This window comes from Mandrillus leucophaeus, unplaced genomic scaffold (assembly GCF_000951045.1).
Source record: "Mandrillus leucophaeus isolate KB7577 unplaced genomic scaffold, Mleu.le_1.0 Scaffold779, whole genome shotgun sequence".
NCBI lineage: Eukaryota > Metazoa > Chordata > Mammalia > Primates > Cercopithecidae > Mandrillus > Mandrillus leucophaeus.
This window is the reverse complement of record NW_012108463.1, coordinates 607939-619068: the sequence shown is the minus strand read 5'-3', so window position 1 is coordinate 619068 and position 11130 is coordinate 607939. Positions and strand designations below refer to the sequence as shown.

The following is an 11130-nucleotide window of genomic DNA, read 5'->3' as shown; positions in this document are numbered from 1 at the left end:
AGTCCCCTGGGCAAACCCCTTTTCCACAGCCTGTGGGGCTCTGGGACCCTGGGTGAACAGCTGTGAGCTTAGGACAACTGGACCGACTTCAGGATTTTATTTCACGTGGGGAAACCTGCGGTCACCTCTACAGCCATGTGTGGACGAGAGGGCTGGAAATGACCAGGGAGGTCTGAACATGCCCAGCCAGCCTCTTCCGCCCCAGCATTGGGCTAGGCACGTGTCCTGGGAGCTGGGCTTGAGGTTCCCTTCTTTTTTTTTTTTTTTTTGAGACCGAGTCTCCCTCTGTCACCCAGGCTGGAGTGCAGTGGCGCAATCTTGGCTCACTGCAAGCTCCGCTTCCCGTATTCACGTCATTCTCCTGCCTCAGCCTCCTGAGTAGCTGAGACTGCAGGGGCCCGCCACCACGCCCAGCTAATTTTTTGTATTTTTTTAGTAGAGACAGAGTTTCACCGTGTTAGCCAGGATGGTCTCAATCTCCTGACCTCATGATCCGCCTGCCTCGGCCTCCCAAAGTGCTGGGATTACAGGCAGGAGCCACTGCGACCGGCCTGAAGTTCCCTTCTTTATCCACAGTGGGTCACCCTGAGGCCTGCCGGGAAAGACAGGCTGAGGGCGGGGTGCAGAGAGAGAGAGATCACCCTGAGGGAGCTCACACCGCCCCCTCCATCTTCCAGCAGGGTGCCTAGCAGGCCGCTCCTAGGACCCCAGCCCCAGATGCTGAATTCGAATCTGGGGTTCTGGGGTTGTCTGTAGTGCCCCCAAGTGGAGAACCGAGGCCAGCAGGTCCTCCCAGGAGGCATGGCCCTGCCGCCGGGTCAATGTAGACCGCGCCTCCACATGGCCCGGGTTTTGGGCACGCTTTGCCCTTCTCTGGATCCCAGGCCCTCCTGACCACTCCCTAACCCCCTAGATTCCCGCCCTTCCCAGCCTGTTGGGCCTGGCTGGGCTCTCCATCACCATGAGTCCCTGCATCACAGCATTGCACAAGGGAGTGCTCTGTCTCTGCCAGGGGGGAGGTGGCTGGCACTCAGGTCAGAGTCACCCTCCAGACACAAGGCTCATGGTCAACAAGAAATCAGAAACGCACACACAACCTTTTGACACTTCATTCTTTCAACAAGGATTTACCGAGCGGCTACTCCCACAGGGGCAGCACAAAGCCCCGGGCTGGGGTTGAGTCAGGGCAGCCTCCCGCTGGGGGCTCAGCCTGCCAGAGGAGCACTTGTGGCTGGCACCCAAGGGTGCTCTGACATCTGCAGCCTGAAAGCAGGAAGGGCTGAGGGCTCTGAGTGGGGACTTCCCTGCAGGAGCTCAGTGAGAGGTTCTGGAGCCTGAGGAAGAGCGGGGTCTTTGGAGCTGGGAGGGGACAAAACCCATCACCTCACACACTAACTGTGGGCAAGTCACACCAGCACCCTGTGCCTCCGTGTCCAGGTCTGAAAAACGGGGCTGACAACTGCACTGCGGTTGATGCAAGGATTAGGTAGGCAGATCTGGGCCCCCGGCCTGGCTCGGTGATGCTGCTGTGGTCCTGTGTATGAGTCTCGGGAGGAGGGCTCAGATGTGGCTCCACAGGGGCTCCAGGTCTGGATGGGCCTGGTCAGAAGTTGCTGCACACTTTGGAACCTGTGACGTGCAGCCTGTGCCCCGTTCGCTGCAGGCCTCAGGGAGCCCTGTGAGAGAGGGCCACCGGAGACCAAGCGTCAGGCAGTCAGGAGAGGCACGGATCAGCGTCCCCTGGTGGGAGGGCCACCCTCAGCTGCAGATCCCGTACTGCCTTCTTCTTGAGCCAGGGCAGCACAACGCACGCTCCTCTTGGTGGGAGCCCTGCATGAGATGGGATTTCCCTAGCAGTCTGCCTGCGACCTGACTGACCCCTTTTCTTGTGCTGGTCTTTCCTCCAGAAACCCATTTCACGGCTGCCTGTGGAGCCCCATCCTGGCATCTTGCTGAGATGTGCTGGTTGAGGTAGAAGCTAATCCTGGAGAATGTGGATGGCCCATCTGTCCCTGCACCTGCTGGCCTGACACTGGGCCAGGACGGACACCTGTCCCTCCTACAGACATCAGCCACCTTCGCCCTTCATGGTTCTGAATGTTGGGGTGCTGCATGTATGTTGTGACATTTTGGGGAGTGAGGTCCACATCCCCATTCGAAGTTTTCCTGAAGGGGAATGGCAATCTGACAGCGTGGAGGGGGTGGAGTCAAAAGCCTTTTTACTTGCAGGCAGCGCTGAGGAGAATCCATTGGCTTCTTCCCAAAGAGCATTTGGCCATCTATGGCTCTAGTTAGAGAGTGCAAGCGGAGGGAAATCATTGTTTGTAGGGGATGACTCGTGACAATCCAGCACTGCCCATCAACAAGGGTGGGAGGGTCCAGCCAGCCCTGGCGGGGCTGCACAGGGATGCATGATGCTGGCTGGCTCACGCCTGTAATCCAGCACTTTGGGAAGCTGAGACGCATGGATCGTTTTAGCTGAGGAATTTGAGACCAGCCTGGCCAACATGGTGAAAACCCGTCTCTACAAAAAAAAAATAGAAAAATTAGCCGGGCATGGTGGCACACGCCTATAGTCCCAGCTACTTGGGAGGCTGAGATGGGAGGATTGCTTGAGCCCAGGAGGTAGAGGCTGCAGTAAGCCAAGGCCGTGCCACTGCACTCCCATTCCCACCTGGGCGACAAAGTGAGACCCTGTCTCAAAAAAAAGAAAGAACAAACAAAAAAAGCAGCAGATGCTGGTGCCATACCTGTACAGCCTGCAGAATCATAAGCCAAATAAACCTCTTTATAAATGACCTGGTCACAGTTATCCTTTATAGCAACACAAAACAGGATAATACAGTGTTCCTGAGGAGCGCCCTTCAGGCCCTCAGCAGGTTGTAGCCACCCATCCTGGGGCAGCAAGTAGGCCAGACTGGGGCCAGACTGAGGCTGGTTCAGTGGGCCCTCCTAAGGTCGGCTCCCCCATCTGTCTCCCATCCTGAGCCTCGCAGTCCTCACACAAGTGTGGATCATTATTCTGAAAGATACAATCCCAAACACTGGTCCCCAACATTGAAATAGTGAAAGACACAAATCTCTAAAGTTTCAAATCCCTGACATCTAAAGTCTTGAAAATCACAATCCCGGGATAGTGGCATCATGTTGGGTGGAGCTACGACCTTGCTTAGGGCTTTATTTGGAGACTGAGAATGGTTGAAGGGGATGCAGATGGATGCCAGGTTGACAAGGGGTGGACCTGCGGACTTCTTTTGGGTGTGGACTCGACTGGGATAAGGGATACCTAGAGACCTGGGAGGTCGTTATTTTGGGCATGGCTGTGAGGTGTTTTCAGAGATGAGTATGTGAGTCTGAGGGGCCTAGGTGGGGAAGATCCACCCTCAATGTTGGTGGGCAGCATTCGATCTGCTGAGGCCCAGAGGGAAAAAATACAGAAGGCGAACTGGTCTCTCTCAGAGCCAGGACAGCCTTTTCTTCCACTGCCTTGACATCAGAGCTCCAGGCTCGCTGGCCTTTGGACTCTGGGACTTACACCCGTGGCCCTCCTGGGTCCTGAGGCTTTCGTCCTGAGCCACCCTGCCGGCATCCCAGGTTGACTGTGTGTGTAAGCGTTGTGCGTGTGTGTAAAAACATCAAAACTTCCTCCATAAATGAAGAGATGTAATTTTTGTACATCTGTGTTTGTGAGAGAGGAAAGTTCTTGCCATCTCCGCTCTTTGGGCAACTGCATGTGTGGTGGTGACGCATCGTAGACTGACTGACTGCATCAAAAGACGGGTTGCTGGTCATGACGTGACTGCAGATATCAAGCCGGGTGCACGCAATTACCAAGCATAGTGACGTGCATGCATACATTTCCCATTTTGACTTGTTTATGAATATAGTTTGTCTGCTAATAACTCACACCTGTGTAACTGTCATTAGTATTTACCTGAGTGTTTATGCTTGCAAAAATATGTATTATTGCCTATTTTATTGTGTAAAGTGGCTAATGATGTGTTCTGTTGTTTTTCTGTTTCTGAAATCCTTTTAAAATGTAAATATCTTTTAAAAAATTAAAAAAAAAATTCCCAGAATTATATTTCCAGGATTTAGATATTTTGGGATTGTGATTTTTGGATTTTAGAGTAATTTTAATATTTTGGATTCTCAACGCTTGGGACTATGGCATTTGGGACTGTGTCTTTCGGGATTCCCACACAATCCCCGGGCAGACTCATTGGCTCTCTGCTTCCCATGTACAAGGTGCAGCTCTTTTCTCCCATCGGTTTCAAGCCCCGCCCCTCTCTCCAGCCCCCTGCATGAGGAGCGGCGAGGCGGCCGCAGCTTCACGCTCTCTTTGGTGGTGGGGGGCGGGCTGCCTCAGCTGGTGGGTTCAGACAAGGATGCCTCCCCATGAACATGCTACCCTCCGCATGCCTGAGTCCTGCCACCCCCTCCCCCCAACCCAGTCCCCACATCAGGGACAAAAGAGAGAGACTTGAGTCCTAGGCTCTCCTGAAAGCGGTCACGAAGACACATGCAGCTCCTGGTGCGTGTGAGCCTGTCCTACAGACGGGGCTCCGCCACGGCTGGCCTGGAGGCCCCCACTTCTGGCTGGCCACAGAGGAGGCCCTCACGGGCCAGGAGGCTGCAGCGGCATTCTGGGGCACTTGCAGAGACCCCCCCTTCCCGCTGGCGGTTCAAAGTGAGGCCCAGGCTTTCTGGATGGTGGCCCTGGGGACTCCACTGGGCAGCAGGGGCTGATGGGGGCTCAGAGTCCAGCTTTCTGCTGTATGCCACCTGCTCCGCAGCCGCCGTGCTGAGCTGCAGGGCCGGGTCCTCCACAGAGGCCCAGGCCTGGACACCCAGCCCCGGGGGCTCCACCCTGAGCCAGCTCAGGTCCTGGACATGATCTCGACACCTCTGGTCCGGTGTGCTGGCCGAGTAGGGTAGGCCATGGACAGTGGTCATGCTGGGGGAGCCGCTGGACTGTTTCTGCTCCAGAATGTCGGGGCCCCTGGCCCGGCGCTGCCCAAAGAGCCCACTGCCCACGTCTTGCCTTGGAGGCCATGCGGCCGGGGGCTGGTCGTTTGAGCTGATCTTCAGGGCTGCCGCACGGGCCACACAGCCTGCCAGCATGGGCTCTGCATCTAGAGTGCCAGCCCCGTGACCTGGCCTCCAGGGGCCTCGGAAACACCCCAGGACGCCTGGTGGCCCAGGCTCCTTCTGGGAGCAGGGCCAGGCAGAAGGGATTGGGGCCTTGTTTTCACTGGAAGTATCTGTTGTCGAAGTGGCTGCAGACTCCACAGAGGAGAATAAGTCTTCAGAGTGACCTCGTGTCCCTTCCTCTCGCGAGGCATCCCTGGACAGTGTGCCAGTCCCCTGTGTGGCCACCCCGAGGGCCTTGCTCTCTCCAGCAAGCAGGTCTGTGGTGCCCGTGTGTGCCCACAGCTCCTGCCTGCTGGGTGCTGAGCAAACTGTTGCCCCGCCTGCATCTGAGGCCAGGCCCTCCCTGCCCCCCAACTTCTCTGTGGGTGCCCTGGGTGCTCCCTGGGGACCAGATGGAGCTGCAGGCTGCCCAGGGGTGGGTGGGGCACGGGGCGTGGGGCCTCGACGCAGCCAGCTGACGATGCCCATGGTGATGGCGAGCTCAGTGTCACACAGCTTCAGCAGGCACTCCTTGCCCTTCCAGGAGCTCTGTAGGAAGCCCTGGCTGAGCAGGTCGGGGCCTGGTGCTGGGGCCAAGTTCTCCTCGGCCCCCACTCGGAAGCTGCACATGGACAGTGGCGTCCCCAGGGCCGGCCCTGACAGACTCTCAGACACGCACAGGTCATCATCTGGGCTGGGGCCAACAGGACCCTCGCTGGGGTCATGGAAGAGCTCGTAGAGGGCGTCCCCACTGTAGCTGTCCCGTGGGAAGGTGGCGGCGGGAGTGCCTGGGCTCTCAGCTTCCTTCTTGTCCTCCTCAAGTCCTGGCGAGAAGGAATCATAGTAGCCCTCGTCACTCGTGGACACGGATTCGGGCTGCTCACTCTTGGGGGTGCCTGTGTCGATGGAGCTGGCTTTGGAGCCGCTGCGAGGGTCCCTGCAGGGGCAGAGGGGCAGTTCAGCGAGCCCAGCTGTGTCCAGCCGGGATTGGTCCCTGTCTGTGCCCTGGGGGCCCGAAAGCCATGGGCCTAGCAGGGCACGCTGCTGCTGCCGCACTGAGCGATTCACACTGTCCCAGAACCTGGTGAAGTCAGAGGCTTCGTTCTGGGCGGGCGAGGCCAGCTGCTCCACACTGCCTTGGAGGGGGCCCCTGGGAACCTTGCTCTCCAGGCCCTGACCTGCCTGGGTTGGGCTCTCCAGGCCCTCATTCAGCTCCAGGGATGGCACCGAGCTATCATCCGCAAAGACCTCCCCACAACCCGTAAGCGAGTCAAAGCTCTGCAGTGAGGCCACGTCCTCACACAGGGCCCTGCATAGACCAAAGGATGCATCGGCTAGGAGCTCGCTGTCCGACAGGTCCTGGCACAGGCTGTCCAGCCCCGGCCCCTCACCTGGGGGGAGGAAGGCTTTGCTTTGCCGGCCCCCAGGGTCTGATGGGTCCCCTGGGGAGGGCAGACCTTTCCCCTCAGCCGCCAGCGAGGCCAGGTCCTCAGTCTTGTTTCTGCGAATGTGGAATAGGTTCCGAAAGCACTTCTTGGGCCTTTTCAGGGAAATCCTCTTCCTGGGGATGCTCTTGGCCACAGCCGGCACGAAGGGCATCTGGGGCACAAAGTGGCGGTAGTCGATCATGCGCCGGCTGCCCGGGGAGCCCGGGAAGCTTGCACTGCCCACCAACTGCCCTGTGGCAGCCGTGGCCCTGCCTGCTCCAGACACGCTGTCGTGAGTCTTGCTCTTTCGCACCGGTTTGAAGGTGGCTCCGCAGAGGGCTGCGGGTCCCCCTTTGGGGTCTGGCTGTGCCCCTCTGTTGGGGCATCTGTCGTATTCTTGGGCACTGGGGCTGGCTTGGGGGTCCTTCTCACTGTGGGGCCTCTGCTGCCCTCCTGGCAGGACTGACCAGGGGCCTGCCCCCTCCCTGGCTGGCGCCACGGCCGCTGGGTCTGGGAGTTTCTCATGGGAAACCTGCAGGCTGGACTTGATGAAGGTCTTTCCTCTCTTCAGCTCCATGCTGCCAGCGCCCCGGCGGCTGTGGAGGAAAGCAGGAGGCACTCAGTATCACAGACTCTGGAAGACCCTGCCTAGCCCTCTCACACAGCTCACTCTCTGCAGGGGCCTCCTTGCAGGTGGGGGAGCAAGAGGGCAGCAGCCCCGCCACGCCCACTCACTGCTCCTGCCTCTGTAGACAATGGCACACAGTAGGAGCCAAATGAGAGCTGCCTGGGGCCTGGTGATTGCTGCACCCATGAGTGTTTGACTCTCCCAATCCCCCTTTTAGCTCATTTGGCCCATTCAGACTCCCGTGTTCTATGCAGAGTGCCCGGTATTCTACACACAGCTCCCTAGTGTACTTGCAGCCTGTCCTTAGGAGTGTGTGTCATGGCCCTTCTGAGTAGATGGGTGGAGGATCCAATTAGAGCAGTTGCCTCCTTCATCAGGCAGCTAAAGGGACACCCACGCCTGCCTGCCTCCTGGGCTGAAGGCAGCTGGCCCTCAGCTGGGGCTGTGGGGGCGTGCACACTGCAAACTCCAGGATTGTGTGCCTGTGGGGGGCGGGGTGGACAAGACTCCATCTACAGAGGCCATCAGGCAAGACACAGCCCAGCACCTCACGGTGCATGCAGAGCATGGACAGAGAGGAACCAGAGCATCGTGGTGGGAGGTGAGCATGGGACACAGGGTGGGCAGGCAGGGCTGCAAAGGTAGGCAGCCACCACCTTTTGTGCACACATCACTGAGGCATACTGACACCTGCAGTGCCATCCAGAGAACGTTTCTGATGCCCGGTCTGTGTTCAATGGGAAAGGGTCCTGGGATCCGCCCTGGGCATGCAGGTGGACAGGTGGCAGCAGTGCTTGCCAACTGACTGTGCCGGCCCAGCTAGGGCATCCGGCCTTACCCTGAAATCAGTGGGGAGCTACAGCCATCTTCCGATGGGCGGGTGGAAGCAGGGACTTTAATGAAGTTGGCGTTCTAGGGCCACGCTTCTGACCTCTGAGTGGAGGACAGAAAAAACGAGTTATGAGCAGAGAGTACTTGCCAGAGGACTGAGGATGGGGAGCAAGGCAGATGGAGGCTGCAGGGGTAACGTAGTAGGGTCTTCCAAAGGGAAGAACGCCAGGGTCCAGCGACAGCAGGGAGAGAGAAGCAGGCAGGGACAGCGCTGGACAGCTGGAGGAGGGAAATGAGGGGAGGAGGAGGGAGCTGAGCCAAGGTGAAGGAAGAGCTAGGGTTTAGTTTTAAACATGCTGCCTTGGGGTATGTTATGGAGACCTTCAGTACCCAGGAAGGGAGGGCAGACTGAGCCCCTCCCCTCTGTTCCCCTCACCATGTCCTCATGGCCCTGGACTCAGCCTGCTCCTTTCACCCAAAACACCCCTGTCTGCCAGGGTCTCCACCGGTCTTGGTCATGAGTGGCCTGACAGTCAGTCCTGGCTGGGGAGAAACTGTGGCTGGCTCCTTCGCCTCTCCATAAGGACTACCCAGAGGCAGCCCTGCACTGATCCCCCAGCTCCTGGCTGTGAGGAAGCCTGCAGCAGGCATGATCATGACCTGGGGCTCCGTCAGCCTGTGTGTCTTTCACACCCCACCCCAAGTAAGCCTTGCAGCTACCTGCCAGAGACCCTGAAATGCTTCTTCATGAGGACCCAGAGGGGCGAGGGGCTGCCTCATAGCCCAGTGGGCACGTCGAGGCCAAGAAGATGGGAGGGGGTGGAAAAGCTGGCACTACCGGGGCTGGCAGGGTCAAGCCGACCAGCCTCCACCCGCTCCCACCTGAGGGAAGTGCTTCCTCCCCCTGGAGGAGCACTTCAGACTTTTGGTTGGAGGATGAGAAGCAGCAGGCACCATGCCAGGAGAGCCACAGAACCTGGGCTGGGCTGTGGCTGCAGCTCAGCTGTTGCTGGTGGCACCCTGGGCAGAGGGAGAGTGCCCTGAGCAGCCACACTGGCTTTTCGGCCTCAGGCCAGATGGTGCATGCCTAAGCCTTACCCACCCTGCACCTGCAGACTTTTCACTCGGCACAATCCTTTGCAGCCATGATAAGGCCTCCCCAGCTCTGCCGGGCTTTGCCGCACACAGCACAGGGCTTACTCTCCAAGCTGTGGCTCAGATGACCCTGGCTGGAGTCTTGGTTACACCCACCTAACCAGATGGACAGCTTGGCCCATCACTGTATGAGGGGCAAACGATTGTAACCCCCGTTTTACAAAGGATAAATTCAGATTCAGAGAAGTCAATGAACTGACCCACGTCACACAGGTGTTAAGTGACGGAGTTGGGATCTGAACCCAGGTCTATCTGATTCTGAACCCGACAGTCTATAAACTAACAGCTCAGACGCTTTTGTGGGAAATCTAAAAGTAGAATAATAAATGTGTTTGCATGAAAAGTATTGTAAAACACAATGAAAGTGAAAATTAAAAGCAAGAAGGGTAGCTCACACAAATTTAGAAAAATTATAATTGAAGGTGATAATAATTCCTATGGCAGGAAATTTTGGAAATATTCATGATGAGATCTCTATTTCCCTTAGTCTTTTCTATGTTTTGGAAAAAATCTTGATTGACATTCTATTGGAAATAACTTCAGCCAGGCACAGCAAGGATTATTTCACTGTGTGCAGAATTTTGCAACTGCAAGAACACAAATGTTTTATCTGATGTAGATGTCTATAAATAAAACTACCAGTTTCTCAGTTCTCATAACAGTCAACTGATTTAAAATCATGAACAGTTGGAAATTTCACTCCACTCTGAACTTGAAAAATGATCCTTTAAAATAGCTGTCATTGCTATAGATGGCCGGACTCAGTGACACTAACAATGCCAAGCCCATCTTCTGAGTTGATTGAGCACTTTACATAGAGACAGGACAATAACACAGGACACAGAATGATGAGCCAGAGGCGCAGCAATACTGGAGCATCCCATGAACTCTAGTCTGTGTTCGGTCCAGTCCAAATCCATATTAAAATATTTTATCGGAAACTGTCTCTTTGGAAATGTGTGACCTATGATGGGGGTAGGAACTCCCTGGGTGGTTGGAGGGCCCACTGCTTGGCTGGGGGCAGGCTGAGAAGTCAACTCCTGTGACAGTTCTCTGGGGCAGAGTGGGATTTATGTGGACAGCCAGATGCTGGCCTTGTCACTGCCTGAGGGCAGAGGCCAAATGTGCCCAGGTTCTCAGTTGCAAAAATGCACACAGTTTTGTAACCCTGTGGCTAAAGACGCGTCAGTGGAACCCCAGCAAGAAACATGACAGGTCCACCCCACAAGTGCCATATCCCTCCCCCAAGGAGCGCTCAGACCTGTCCCTACCCTCTGGGTGCCTTCTTGTCTGCGGGGCTCAGCAACCACCAGCTATTCATTCTGGTGCTTGGTCTCACTCCCCAACGAGCTTGAAAATTCTTTTAAGTTCCGGGACTCCAGCTATAGCAGGCGGTGAGCTATTACTTAATTAAATGCACTGTTTTATATTTGAGACATCTGAGTCAAATGTTTACACCTAAGTTCCCTAAACAGGATGCAGACTCTGAGATTTTAATTCTGTGATACAGTTTATGTGAATCATTTTCTTTTAGTTTCTTTGTCTTTTTCTTTATTTATTTCTTTTTTTTTTTCTTTGAGACAGAGTCTTGCTCTGTCGCCCAGTCTGGAGTGCAGCGGCGGATCTCGGCTCACTACAACCTCCGCCTCCCGGGTTCAAGTGATTCTCCTGCCTCAGCCTCCCAGGTAGTAGGGACTACAGGCGTGTGCCACCACACCCAGCTAATTTTTTTATTATGTGCATCATTTTCTCTTTTATTATTTATTTCTCTTTTTTTATTTTTGAGATGGAGTCTTGCTCTGTCTCCAGGTTGGAGTACAGTGGCATGATCTCAGCTCACTGCAACCTCCGCCTTCTGAGTTCAAGCGATTCCCCTGCTTCAGCCTCCTGAATAGCTGGGACTACAGGAGCACACCACCACGCCCATCTAATTTTTTTAAAATTTTAGTAGAGATG

At 55.9% G+C, this 11130-nt stretch overlaps 1 protein-coding gene across 1 annotated transcript; it reads right to left on the bottom strand.

The window, feature by feature from the left end:
- Nucleotides 1-1095: 1095 nt before the first annotated feature.
- Nucleotides 1096-7151, bottom strand: AMER3 (APC membrane recruitment protein 3). The gene has a single exon (XM_011966856.1). It carries the CDS (start codon nucleotides 7135-7137, stop codon nucleotides 4552-4554), a length of 2586 nt encoding a protein of 861 aa, XP_011822246.1. The 5' UTR covers nucleotides 7138-7151; the 3' UTR covers nucleotides 1096-4551.
- Nucleotides 7152-11130: the final 3979 nt, after the last annotated feature.

Excerpts from the sequence above, each read along its gene's own strand:
- AMER3 (XM_011966856.1), bottom strand. The coding sequence starts at position 7,137 with ATGGAGCTGAAGAGAGGAAAGACCTTCATCAAGTCCAGCCTGCAGGTT.